The sequence below is a fragment of the Leucoraja erinacea genome, chromosome 17, assembly GCF_028641065.1.
Source record: "Leucoraja erinacea ecotype New England chromosome 17, Leri_hhj_1, whole genome shotgun sequence".
Lineage (NCBI taxonomy): Eukaryota > Metazoa > Chordata > Chondrichthyes > Rajiformes > Rajidae > Leucoraja > Leucoraja erinaceus.
The window spans coordinates 21,605,238-21,620,006 of record NC_073393.1 but is presented as its reverse complement, the minus strand read 5'-3'; the positions used below and the strand labels follow the sequence as shown (position 1 = coordinate 21,620,006).

Below are 14,769 nucleotides of genomic sequence, written 5' to 3'. Positions count from 1 at the left end.
GATTCAAACTTGTGTAGCTGAATCCATGGCTGCAGACGTCAAATACTGTTCCTGTAACAACCATTTCACCCTGTTTATGACTCTTCTCATGCCAGGCCTCAGATGGGAAGGCATTTGCCTTAAACTGCAGACGTTCTGTGAACGTCCCAATACTAACTCTACAGCTTTGTCAGTTCTGACTCCACTCCACGGCCACTCTGACCAGAGTTCCTGTACTAGTTCCATTCTAAGGCCAACCGATGCAGTTCCACCCAAATCCAAATTAAACCAGCTGCAATGTGCAAGCAGCAAAAAAAATGGCATTTTTCCAGTGCGGACAGATAGGAGGAGCCAGAGCAGTGGCAGAAAATACTGAAGAGGATTCTTTGGGATAGTTTTCACTCGTATTTAGAAGAGAATGGGTAATAAGGGACAGTCCACATAGCTTTACGCAAAGCATGTCACATCTTTTGATTGCGTATTTTAGTAAGGAATTTGATAAGTCTCCCATGATAGGCTGATCCAGAAGCTATGGGATCAGCCTACCTTGATAAAATGCATGGGATGGGAGATTGCAACCTTCACGTGCTCCGCCCTGTTTCGCTGAATGCAATCAACCTGGCGTTCACAATCAAATAAGATCAAATGGAACAAGTTGTCCTACAATTTTAGGCTGTGCACACCATACTCAAGAAAATGAAGATAAAATGCATGGCATCCACTGCAACTTGGTAATTTGGATTCAGAATTTGCTTACCCAAAGAAGACCAAAAGTGTTGGTGGAAAGGTGTTATTCTGGCTGGAGGTCTGTGACCATTGGTGTTTCTCTAAAGATTCAGTCAGAATCTATCCCAGGGTGGAAAGGTCAAATACCATAGGACATGGCTTTAAAGTGAGAGGGGAAAGGTTTAAATGAGATGTGCTCAGCAGGCTTTTCTTTAAATACAAAGAGTAGCGAGTGCCTGGAAGATGCTGCCAGGGATGGTAGTGAAGGCACATACAATGAGGCTTTTAGTTAGGCACATGAATATGCAGGGAATGTACGGATATGGATCACATGCAGGCAGATGACATTAGCATCATGCTTGGCACAGATATTGTGGCTCCTAGGTCTTGTTCTTGTGCTGCACTGTTCTATGATCCATACATCTCACGACCTTGTCCTCCCTCCACCACTGTGATCTGCTTCACTGTGCTCTTACAACTCAGTTTTATGCCACTGCGCCACTGCTGGCTGGGTCTGCAGCTGCCAAGGCCCAAACCCATGGAATTCACCCCCTAAACTGCCTGCCTTCCCCCTTCCAAGATAGTTTAAAACTATTTCTGATGGAAATTATAAGCATGTGCTCAAATATCTCATACTCAACATCAAATTTAAACTCTGATAACAGTCCGTTGAGGCAATTCTGAATATTCGGCAATCTTATGAGTTTAAAATAGAGGCCATCAGCAATACTCAAGGAGGTTAAAGTATGTATCATCACCAGCAGAGGGCAACAAATTGTATCTTTATCAAACAAATTACACGTCCGTCATGGGAACGCCAGATATATCTGATCTTGGAGAGGAATACGACTAAACATTTACAGCGGCAGAAACTTACCTGCTGCTTCATGAGGAAAACTTGCTCATCCTCTGAGGCCACTTCTTTATCATGGACAGGCTGGAAAAAGATATTATTAGGAGTGAGCAGTGTGTAGTGTTGTTCTCCCAGTGCTAGTCAAGTACAGTCATTCATACAACACAGAAAGTGGACCTTCAGCCCATCTAGTCCCATTTGTTTTATTTTCCCGACATTTATACCATTACCCCAAGATTCCACCACTCACATACACACTTAAGAGAAATTTACGTTGGTAAATTAACCTATCAACCCACAGTTTTATGGAATCACAGCTATACAGCTTGGAAACAGGCCCTTTGGGAAAATTTGTCCAAGCCAACCAAGTTCTGGGCTAGTCCCATTTGCCTACATTTGGCCCACATCCTCCTAAACCTTTCCTCTCCATCCATCTGTACAACTGTGTTTTTTTGTTGACGTCTCTGAGACGTGGTAGTAAAACCAATCACCCATACTCTGAAGATGTGAAGGTTTGTAGGTTAATTGGCTTGTGCAAGTTGTAAAATTGTCCTAAGTGTGTAGGATAGTGTTAGTCCACAGGTTTCGCTGGTCGGTGCTGTCTCAGTGGCCGAAGGGCTTGTTTCTGCGCTTGTATCTCTAGTCTAAAGTCTATTCTTATAGGTGTGGCACAATGGAGGTTGGCAAGAAATAGATTTGATGATTAAACAGAAGTACCTTTAACTGAGCAACCTTGGTTTAAAGTTTGGTGTACACATGGCCATTACCTTTTTAATCAAAGGCTTGCCGATGATATCCTCGTAGGCATCGTCTTGCTTCACTGTCGCAAAGTTCTCGTACAAAATAGCAATTTTCTTATCTTTGTCCCATCCTGCAGGACTGAACATTACAGACAGAACCAACAGTAAACCATCCATGGAAATAATTTCAACATCAACCAAAAGCCTCCCACATGGGAACTCACACATGGGAGGAGTCCCATCGCACAGCAATGAGAGTTGACAGTCAGATTGCAAAGTGAGGGTGCTAGTGCTAACAGATTCAATTGTGGGGGTAAGGGGGAGGGCTAAGGGATGAAACAAGGAACAGAACCGGCTTAATGGCTTTTGTATTCAGCAGAGACTTGGCCACCCAAGCCACCAAAATCAGGCAATCCGAATTTTCAGCCACAGACCTAGCAATGCACGAGTTGGCTCTTTGGACTAGTGGGGCAAAGCTCCCATCTTCCTGCGGAATAAATTAGAGAGAAGCCACAGTACTGCACTGTCAGGAGTTCCCAGGGGGAACCGGGGTCTGGCCTACCGCACCCCCAACGTCAGCTGTGAGACTCCTCCAGGGAACAAAGAAGGACGGGCAAGGAGAGGACGTCAGTTCGTTGGATGACCCACATGTCCAAGGGAAGATGATGGCTGGAGGCCCACAACAGCTTAGGGCTTGCATGGAACAGGCACTGCTCAATAACTAGAGCGCAGATAGGACTGTGAAAATGGCACCAAAACATGGCGCCTCTTACATGCGGGATCAGTAGACTACTCCTGTACAATCTGCTAATTGGGGATGTGCTTGGGTATGGCAATACTCTACTGGACGGTTTGTAAGAAAATAATTTCACTGTGAGTTTGAACTTTACACAGGTGACAATAAAAGTGCCATTTGAGCTATTGAATAACCAAAATGCAAGAGAGCCCAGAGCCATCTGCAGAAGGTAATTTCGAACAAAAGAGGCAAATGAGGATGTGCCCTGCCGGCACGGACATCGAGAAATAACTATAAGGTTCAAGATTTGCATGCATCAAAAGGGAAGATAAATGTGGCAAATGGGGAGTGTGTGCGTGCTGGCATTCATTCCCTCCAGCACCATGAAGTACCATCTCCTAGGTGAATCTTTTACACAATTGTTGACCTCGTAACTGCATGATTATGCTTCCTTATAATATGATATCATTAGATTGAATGCCAAACAAATAAATCGTTGTGTCTAGGTACATGCATCACAATAAACTATTGCTCAAGAGATTGAAAGGGCAGAAAATAATTCAAGAGGCACCTGAAATGGCAATGACTGGCACAGAATAAGTTTATTTTTACACAATTGTTGACCTCGTACTTATGATTATGCTTACTTATAATATGATATCATTAGATTGAATGCCAAACAAATAAATCGTTGTGTCTAGGTACATGCAACAATAAAGTGCTATTGACTATAATTGATTGGCAATGAGGCCAGTCAGTTCTTAAATCTGTGTATTCTTCACCAACGAGTGAAATATTATTATTATTATTATTATTATTAAATACTCTAAAAGTGCAATGATTTTGCATGTCTCCACAACATCAATCAAGCAAAATGTTGATCAATAGCAGCTTCCCACCACATCTTTCCATCTGCACCCCTTTTGGCTTTCCGCAGTCCATTCCAAAATAAACACCTTGGTTAACTCATCACTTCCCACCCAAATCACCCCCTCCTTCGGTACTTCCCCTGCAACTTTATTTGATCTTTCGTTTTCACACCTAACCCCTCCATATCTCTAGACTCCCTCTCCCAACTCTCAGCCTGATGAATGGTCTCAAAACAAAACTTTTCACTGTATGTCAGTACACATGACAATATTAAACTAACCAATCATGCCAGGTCTGGGTTAAACCAAGTTTCTATTTTGTTTTACATAAAAGTGGCTGAAGATACAAACTTGAAGCATTGTGTGATGAACAAGTGAGTTTGGTCAGGAATACAGCAATGCTGAAAATACTTTGGGATACACGTGTCTCAGGCAAAGTGCATGTTGACCCATGCATGTAATACATTCTTTTATGACAGGAACTTACATAAAAACTGCGTCTTTTTCCACCACCAAGGCAGGTGTAGTAAACTGGAAGTCGTACATTTTGTGGACAAGATATTTATACAAGAGATCAACATTTTTTTCTTCTTTTATTGACGTATAAATCAAGGCAGCACCATCTGAAACACTAGTTAAGGGAATCATTTGACATGGGTGTGACTATGGGAACAATAGTGGCAGTAACACTGTTCTCCCTCGCTATTAATGGCACTGGCCTTCACTTTTGGTTTACGGCATAGATAAGTACAGGATAGCTCGACAAACATTCAACTTAAATTTCGAGTGAGACAAGTGACGTTACATTAATTCTTTGAAGTAAATACATTGCTATTTCAAATTAAAAGTACTTGCTAAAAACTAGATTGTAATGATATTCTTGCACATAGATGCAGCTAAATTAACACAGCTGTCATTCAGCATAAAATGTAAACATCTTTCAAATTAACAGGAAATCTGTGTCTCTTAACGTGATTTTGATTTATATTTCTACAAATGAAGATGGCAACCAGTTTGTGCAATGGTTGCATCTTTTTCTGTCTGCCCTCTTTGTCCACATATAACTGTTGGGAGAAATAGCTGAGCAATGGGGCCTATACAGGAATGGATAGCAAGCAACAAAAGCTTTTCACTGTACCGCAGAGCACATGCTAATAAACTTAACTGTACTGGAGAGAGGACAGGGGATTAACCTCAGCGCCACTTACACTCATTTATACTTAGAAGGATACACTCCAAGCAGAATCTCCGAATATGTGACTGAATGAAATCAAAGTGCTCGTCCCTGTAATCGTGCTCCTTCTCTAGTACGCTGACTGCATCACACTGGAGGAGAGGATGAAGAACTGATAAGCACAGTAACGGCACAACACAAGACAATAACAATCACAGATCAAAATGAAGTAAATGCAGTCTCCCATGGCTGTTGAGACATCCTTGACATTTGTAATTCTTGTTTGGTTAGTTTTTTATTTGTACATGGAGTAAGTTTCTAGATTAGATGGACTCAAAAAGCTGGAGTAACGCAGCGGGGCAGGCAGCCTCTCTGGAGAGAAGGAATGGGCGATGTTGAAACCCTTCCGTCTTCAGAAGGATGCTGCCTGTCCTGCTGAGTTACTCAAGCTTTTTGTGTTTATCTTTGGTTCAAACCAGCATCTGCCGTTCCTTTTTACAAGTTTCTGGATAAGTCTACCATGACAGAATGGTAGTGGCCCAAAGTGCAGTCTACAATCGTCTCCGACAGATAACACATATTCCACATACGACACTCACTGTAGATAACAATGGCTTCTATTCCATCCGACTTGCATTAAACAGATTTTGTTTACTCTCATATCTGGCCATGTGAACTTATTTAGCTTCTGAGTTATTGAGAGATACATCATGGAAACAAGTCCTTTGTCCCATTAGTCCATGCTGACCATCAGCCACCCATTTACACGAATCCTATATTAATCCAATTTTGCAATTCTCTCCACATCCTTATCAACTCCCAGATTTGACTAGTCACCCCCATTGGGCAAGTGGCCACCTCTAGTCATCACGGTTACTACAGAGAAGTAGCTGGAGATGTTTTCACATGCTATATGACATCTAAGACATCGCATCAAAATTCACAAGACAGCCAAATAATGAAAGTGTTTGTCGAGCAAAAACAAAAGACTGAGATGCTCCTTTCACACAAACACATGAGCTACAGTACACTGCAGATGTGCGAAATCTGAAATAAAAGCCCAAAATGCTGGAAGCACGTGGACTGTAGGTGCAAAGGGCACGACTTCAGGTGTATGACCTTTTGTAGCATGAACCCTGTGGTGTGGCACATTGTTGGCACCACAGGCAATGCTCAGAGATATCTACTTTTTCTACTTCTTATCCCTACCGGAGAATACATTTTGTCGTCGACTTTGGGTTTTTGCGAACTACTGAAACTTTCAAAAGGTTGGAACGGTGGTGAGAGAAATATGTGAAGGGAGCTGGGGAGGCTTATGTGAATCATTTAGATCTCTTTATTGCCTCTACACAATCACCAGTTCAGTATAAACTAATCATCTATCCATAACTAAAACTCTGATCTTGTGCCCTTCCGGTCTGCAAGGTTTTTCTATTTGTGTAAAACCACGATAGCGCTGCGATTTTTCACCCCCTTACTCACTATTCTCCTCTGCTGCGATTGCAACAAGTTTTGTTCCAATCAATGGTATATTGTAAAGGTTATTGAGGTTTAATTAAATTTAATGATGGCGGTCCGAGATAACAAGCCTACCTTTGTGCAGACGACCAGCACCGGGATTCCCAGGTTGTGCGTTAGTACGTTCTCACCCAGTGGCAAAACTACCTCCTCTTCTTCCTGACCCGGCACGGGAGCTCTCCGCTGTGGGGATCCATGAGTTCCCTCCTCGGGCTCCACGTACTCCTGGAATTCTTTCACCACTGGAGGCAGGGAACAAAGATCATAAATCCAAGACAGAAAAACAACATCCAGACCCAAGTTCACATTTGAAATCATAAGCTGGCCTTCCATCCGGAGATAGTGTTTGCATGGATTAAAAACTGGCGAATACAGAAAAACATGGAATAAATCACTCCTGCACAATTAGATAAACACGTTCTAATTCAGTTCCTTTGTAAAAGGCATCAACTAAACCACAAATGACCACTTAAAGCAAAAGCCTGCACTACAATTTTGTTGTTTTCTTGAGAGAAAATATTCCTATAATCTTGCCTCTTATTCGAGGTTGCATTTCTTTAAAATCAGGTTTAAATACCTAAACAAAACGTAGAGCATTCATAGCTGCCATTAAATTTAGGCAAAAATAAAAACCATCAGATGCCCTTCATTTCTAATAAAAGAATTGTTTGTTTACAGTTTTGCACTGCCTGAACCATCTCTCCATCTCCCCATCCCCCCCCCTTCTCAGCAAGTCTGGTGGGGACTATGGTATTGAAAGCTGAACTGAAATCAATGAACAGCATCCTCACATAGCCCCCCTTCGGGCTGTCATGGTGAGAGAGTGGTGTGCAAAACCTGGGAGACCGCATCATCCATAGATCTGTTCGAACGGATGCTGCCTGACCCGCTGAGTTACTCCAGAATTTTGGGTCTGTCTTCATTACACAAGCTGATCAGGAGCAAGAGTATAGCCAGGTGAAAAGATGGATGGCCTGTGTGGGGAGTCTGGTGATGTGGGCAAAGCTCTAACTCAACATTTCATCTGTATTCATCAAGGTGAACAACGCGGAAGATTGCAAGTTCAGGAAGGGATACGTGGATAACTAAGCAGATCAGTATAAAAAAAAAGGTGTTTGGTGTCAAGGAACACAAATGTTGCTAAACCCCCAGGGCTGGAAGAATGTATCACCAGTCAGCTCTGGCTAGCCAGGGAGGGAGTAGCTGCAGCTTCAATGAACACTTAAGATTTTTGTTCATCCCTGGCGAGGTCCCAGAGGACTTGAAGTTACAAATGTTGCTTCTTTATTCATGAAGTGGAATGATTCAATGATACTTTATTGTGACATGTACTGACGTACAGTAAAATGTTTTGTTTGTATGCAACCCAGTAAAATTATACAGCAGATCTCACCTAGGCAGTACAAAAGTGTCACCACATTTTGGCACCTACAATGTTACAAAAGTCTACCAACTAGTCCTATCTACTACCTGCCGCTGCACGTGGCAATTGAACCCCGCCCCAACCGGACCCCCGTTTGTTCTCGGTGCACCCCCGTTGGGTCCCCCTTCATTCTCAGTGAGAAGCTGAGTGATAAGTCAGGTAACTACAGGGTGGGAGCCATACGGTGATAAGGAAATTACTGAAGAAAATTCTAGGGATAAGACAAAGACCAACCAGTTGGTATTTTCCTGGTATGCGTACCCATGCATTTCAAGCCTCATTTAAAACAAACCACTGCTCATCATGGTAAAGCCTCAATCACATACTGATGTTTGGAACTAACAAGCCAATGCCTCTCAGACAAGCCAAGTCTGAAGAAGGGTCTCGACCCGAAATGTCGCCTATTTCGTTCGTTCCATAGATGCTGCCTCACCCGCTGAGTTTCTCCAGCATTTTTGTCTACAGCCAATGCCTCCTGATGCTTTAGGGCCACAAGGAAGGGAATCAATGACAACAGCTGTGCAGGGGTGGGGGTGGGGGATTCCAGTCACATACCAAACCTAGTTCGATTTTGCATGCAATTTCCATCTTCTTCATAATCTATTGTATCTGCCAAGTTGATGCCACTTCTTTTAGGCTATGACTCACTTCCTAGCAAACCCAAAGGCAATGACACAGCAGCTAGTGTCTGCAAGCAGCTTGCACCAGCAATTATGCAAGTCACATTTTTACATTTGGGAAGAAACATCTCAGCTATTTTTCCTTAGCAATAAACAACCAATGCTGCCATTTTTTTAGGGGTTCACTTTGAGTGAGATACAATTTTGAGGCATACTTCATTTAAGTTTCTAATCAGCTGTGTTTAAAATATTGTCACCTGCTCTCTACCAATATCCAACAAGCTCTGAATGAAGGTGGAATTTTCTGTATTTAGTTGCGAGTTTTACTTTACATTGTTTTTCAGAGGAACATGACGAGGGGAATAGGAAACATTCATGCTTTCATTTGAACATTAATTCCAACCATTTCCTGTAACATTACCCAAGCGGGACAGTAGCAATTACCGCAGCCATTACAGCCACAGCTGTCCCAACTGTCGAAAGCATCTACAAGGAGAAGCTGCAATTGGGATTCTTCAATGTAAATCAGTGAATTTATGAAACTGACCATTAAAAACTGGAACCTGTTCGTTATTGGAAAAGGATTGTGTTTGAAAAATCCAGTCTGTGATAAACCAAACTTTGCAATGACACACAAATAGCGTGCCATTTGATCCAATATTCAATACAAACATGGCTGACCTACTGTATAGGAAGAAACTGCAGATGCTGGTTTAAATTGAAGGTAGACACAAAATGCTGGAGTAACTCAGACTGAAGGGTCACAACCCGAAACGTCGCCCATTTCTTCTCTCCAGAGATGTTGCCTGACCCGCTGAGCTACTCCAGCATTTTGTGTCTACCTGGCTGACATACTATTTAATAACAAATTCCCACTCTCCTCTGTACACCAGGTCTATCCTGCCCTCTCAGTTGCGTGGCATTTCCTTCCATTCTCACAGCAACTGGTCCATCCTCAGCTTTCTCACTGACAGAGCGAGGCCAAAATGCAAACTGGCACTCATGCCTGCAAAGACTACAACCCGACAGCATGAACACCGAATACATCAATTTCAGGCAACCCTGTGACTTTCACTCTCATGAGTGAAAGCATTTCCCCTTATCTCATTCCAAGCGTTTTTCTTCAGATTGAAGAAGAGTCCGACTTAAAACGTCAACAATCCATGTCCTGCAGTACTACTCCATGCACTGTGTGTTTATGGTTAAGTAGGTAAATGGATCCATATCCAAGAGTCTCCAATGAGTTAGACGGTAGGTCTCTAGTTAGCGATAGGATGGTTCACCTTTGTACTTTTATTGATTAATTGCTCCATTTTGGGACATACGACAATACAACACTCTTGAACTCGCCAAGGCCAACTGAGTCACGTCACTCAGTCCCTTGATTGCCTTAACCAACGGGATTGGGACTTCCACATCCAGAGAAGATGAGCTCAGGCCAATGAGGAAGACATCAAACGAGTGGGCTAACGCATAAAACAATCAGGGTTGGTACCTTTATCAGCCTGGGCAGCTGAAATATGAGACCAGTAGGTAATGGGAATAGAAGAATTACACAAAACCAGAGGGGCAGGAATAGTCAAATATTGTTCATTTGTTTGGATGAACACACATATAATCCAAGACACTTTTCAAAGGAAAGCATTGAGTTAAATGTATCGACATATTGTACAGGGGCCCATATGTTTAGAGGACCAGAGGTTAACAATACCAGCAACTCCACCAGGATGTTACTTTTAAACGAAATGCGAAAGGGACCCGTTAATCCCTACTCTTTGTATCCCGTCTGCCAACCAATTTTTTAATCCATGTCAGTACCCTACCAACATGGTATTGGGGGTAGGGTGCTGACATGGATAGAAAATTGGTTGGTAGACAGGAAACAAAGAGTAGGGATTAACGGGTCCCTTTCAGAATGGCAGGCAGTGACTAGTGGGGTACCGCAAGGCTCAGTGCTGGGACCGCAGCTATTTACAATATACATTAATGATCTTGATGAAGGGATTAAAAGTAACATTTGCAAATTTGCAGATGACACAAAGCTGGGTGGTAGTGTGAACTGTGAAGAGGATGCTAGGAGGAAGCAGGGTGACATGGACAGGTTGGGTGAGTGAGCACATGCATGACAGATGCAGTTTAATGTGGATAAATGTGGGGTTATCCACTTTGGTGGCAAAAACAGGAAGGCAGGTTATCATCTAAATGGTATCAAATTGGGAAAAGGGGATGTACAACGGGATCTGGGTGTCCTTGTTCATCAGTCACTGAAAGTAAGCATGCAGGTACTGCAGGCAGTGAAGAAAGCGAATGGCATGTTGGCCTTCATAACAAGAGGAGTTGAGTATAGGAGCAAAGAGGTCCTGCAATTGTACAGGGTCCTAGTGAAACCACACCTGGAATATTGTGTGCAGTTTTGGCTCCAAATTTGAGGAAATACATTCTTGCTATTGAGGGAGTGCAGCGTAGGTTCACCAGGCTAATTCCCGGGGTGGGTGGGACTGTCACATGTTGATAGAATTGAGCGGCTCAGCTTCTATACATTTAGACGGATGAGAGGAGATCTTATTAAAACATTATATTATTATGGGTTTGGACACACTAGATGCAGGAAACATGTTCCCGATGTTGGGGGAGTCCAGAACCAGGGACCACAGTTTAAGAATAAGGGGTAAGCCATTTAGAACAGAGATGAGGAAAAACTTTTTCACACAGAGAGTTGCAAGTCTATGGAATTCTCTGGCTCAGAAGGCCATGGAGGCCAGTTTTCTGGATGCATTCAAGAGAGAGTTAGATAGAGCTCTTAAAGCTGGCGGAGTCAGGGGATAGGGGGGGGGGGGGAAGGCAGGAATGGGGCACTGATTGTGGATGATCAGCCATGAACATATTGAATGGCAGTGCTGGCTCGAAGGGCTGAATGGCCTACTCCTGCACCTATTGTCTATTGTCATCCATTCCTTCTCTCCAGAGATGCTGCCTGTCCCGCTGTTACTCCAGCATTTTGTGTCTAAGTCTATCAGGAGTCAGTGGTTACAGGAAGCAGGAGAACTTGGAGGGTGAAAATACTACATGTGCTACTTTACGCCACTAACCCACACTAACATGCTGAACTATCTAAATGGCTCGTTTTTATAAAGAAAAATGCGCCTTTGGTTCTGGTTTCAGCGCAGATTACCATTTTATTATCGGCAGCTGTAACACCATATTGTGCAGATTTGTTTTCTCTTTTGCATTAACTAATGTACGTGGAGCATAATGTGCTTGGGCTGAATGCAAGGCAAAGTTCTTCACTGTACTTTACTACATGTGACAAAATCACTACCGGAGGATTAGATGCTCAGCAGCTAAGTCTGCATATGATGTCACCTCCTTGGCACCGAGTGTACTGCAGTCAATACAAGCTTTGTGAACAAAGCATGAGCTCATCTTTCCCAGTGAGTGAATCTAAGTGTGTATCTATCACTCCCTGCAAAACAATTACCCTAGGGAATTGGTAACCCCTTCTGACCCTGAATGCAAGAATGTTCACACGTCTGGGGAAAATGCACAGTCTTGTGTATATCACCATTCTGAATTAATGCCAACATTTTTTTTTTAAATCTTGCCAGCGTAACAGTGAGAACAAGACAAATGCACAGTCTCACTCCAGAGCCGGCCAACGGAAGGTTCTTGTGGAACAGGGATCATGGTACAATTCACAATAACTTCCAGATACTATTTCCCAGGCCATAGGAAATAGCAGATCAGCTCTGGAGAAACAGCAACTTGAATCAACCATCAGCAACACTGCAATTCAGTTACTGCACTAATCCACAGCTCTAAAGTAATGAGCCAGGGGGAGGAGATCAAGCTTCACTGAGGGCATACAGGAACGTTATATTAAAATTAGGCCGTGCTGGAGTAACGCAACAAGTCAGGCAACATCTCTAGAAAATATGGATAGGTGATTGTGGTGGAGGGCGGAGGAGAAAGTTGGAATTGAAGAGGGACCGGACAAAGTCTGGCAAGTGATAGCTGGTTACAGGTGAAGGGGGTGGGGGGGGGTTGAGAGACAGATGGTTGAACAACAGTATTGTAGGAGACCAGCAGGAATCACAGAGGGGGAGTAGTGAGAGAGGGTTGTTATATAGTTATTTACATCTTACAACACAGACCTAATGCACTAGCTCCACACCAGCCACCAGCAGAGCAAGCCTAGTAATCCTGTTCTCCTTGATTAATTGTAGTCTACAACTACAGAAAGCATAGCTTTTGGCAAAAAATAACATGAACTGAGGAGGGGGTGGAGGGGGGGGGGGGGTGGGTGGGAGACAAATTCCATACAAAGCACCCGAGGTGAAGATTGAACCTAGGTCTATGGAGCTGAGACAGAACCACCAACTGCTGTACCACTCCTATTAATTTCTAGAAATCTAGAATAAAAAGGTATTGTGAATCATGACTTGACTGGTGTAAAAGCTTACCCACTTCCTTAATGTCATTTAAAGAAAATCTGTCTACATTTGTGACTCCAACACCCAGCTACAGGGCTGACTGTTAAATAGCCTTTAAATTTGTCTAAGTAATTGCTGTCTCTCAATAACATCCAAAATCATGAAACCCCAACCAAAAAATGCTTGGGGATCACTGCATGTGGATCATGAATACAATGCAATAGTGATGGAACATCTGAATGAACTTGGTGAGAAAGCTTTTGATGGTTACAGAACAAGCTAGGCTACTTTCTGGAGATAGGCATTGTGGGTTCAGATTGATGCTGAGTATAATCCTGTATGGGTTTATTCACATTTTTTTTTAAAACACTCAAAGTACAAAATAGCCGAATCAGCAACACAGGACAATTTGTCTGGCCTTTTACCAAAGAAAAAAGAGAATGCAGAAGCGAAACAAATCCAAGGAGAAAGCAAAGTGAGGGTAGGGCAGTTACGGAGAAAGGAACAGCAATAGCAAATAAAAACGTAGAAACAAACTGCAGATGCTTCTTTATAAAAGACAAGATTCTGGAGTAACTCAGCAGGTCAAGCAGCTTTGCTGAAGAACATGGATAGGTGATGCTTCACTTAGGGAAGCTGCCAGCATGTTAGCATCGAGTATGTTAAAACTTTGCATTAAATGGAGCATTAAACTGAAGAGAAAGCTATCTGAACATATTTGGCAGGCTGCTAAGACTCCCAAAACACATCCTGAGTTATGCCCAGGAGCTCTCATCCACAAATGTTGTCTTGAGCTCATTAGTGAAGTAAACAAGAAGCTGCTCTAACAAAGCTGCTGCCAGCACTCCCTGGAGCCAACACTGTTGGAGGGGAGGTTCAAGCAAAACAACTAGTTCCCTTCACTGCCAGAAAGTAGCATCTTGGCTTCACTCAGCCAGTGAGAAAAATCTGCAACAGAAGCGGCTTCACTTGGGAGTTTGCTATTTTGGCTGCTGCAGCTGCAATGCCACATATACAAATCAAAACTCTCTACACATCAATATCAGAGCAAAGCGACATTGCAGGGTGGCAAAGACTGAAGAAATGTTCAAGGTAGCTAGAGATTAGGGTAAGTAGATAAAATATATATTTTGATGAAAGCCCCAGAAGAAAACCTTAACATTAGTTAAGCTCTTTGATGTCAGAATGTATTCAGAAAAAAAACAGGGGAACATGGCCATGAAGACTCGTGTTTGAGTTGGAGAGGTGTGGATGTGATCTGATCGGTTTAAATGAAATAATTCAATGATTCAGAGAGAAACCATTCCCTCTGATGAGTAAGTCCAGACAAAGAGGGCAGAATCAATCAACTCATTCGGAGCCAAATTAAGACACACTTTCTCCACAAGGGAAGTAGAGATTTGGAACACGATTACTCATCACTCCACCCAACATAAATTTCCCCCTTATCCTTAAGCTGTGACCCCTTGTCCTGGACTTCCCTAACATCGGGAACAATCTTCCTGCATCTAGCCTGTCCAACCCCTTAAGAATTTTGTAAGTTTCTATAAGAAACTTGTGCTAGTTTAACTATCGTCCTGTAGAGTTTTTAAATAACTCGCTATCACCTAACCCACAACCGACAATGGACCATTGTGGGACATGCATTTTCTTGATTATCGTTGCTTTTTGTATATATTTTCTATTCATTTGTCCCAAGTA

General features: G+C 42.8%; 1 protein-coding gene across 1 annotated transcript in view; it reads right to left on the bottom strand.

Annotated features, from left to right (window-relative positions):
- Positions 1–14,769, bottom strand: part of dync1li2 (dynein, cytoplasmic 1, light intermediate chain 2) — a 55,311-nt gene that overhangs the window by 18,942 nt on the left and 21,600 nt on the right. The window contains exons 5-9 of the mRNA XM_055648816.1: positions 6,671–6,837; positions 5,136–5,229; positions 4,391–4,526; positions 2,326–2,437; positions 1,583–1,642 (exon numbers count right to left, since the gene is read on the bottom strand). Of these exons, the coding sequence (XP_055504791.1) occupies positions 1,583–1,642; positions 2,326–2,437; positions 4,391–4,526; positions 5,136–5,229; positions 6,671–6,837 (569 nt within the window). The remainder of the gene's footprint in view (positions 1–1,582; positions 1,643–2,325; positions 2,438–4,390; positions 4,527–5,135; positions 5,230–6,670; positions 6,838–14,769) is intronic.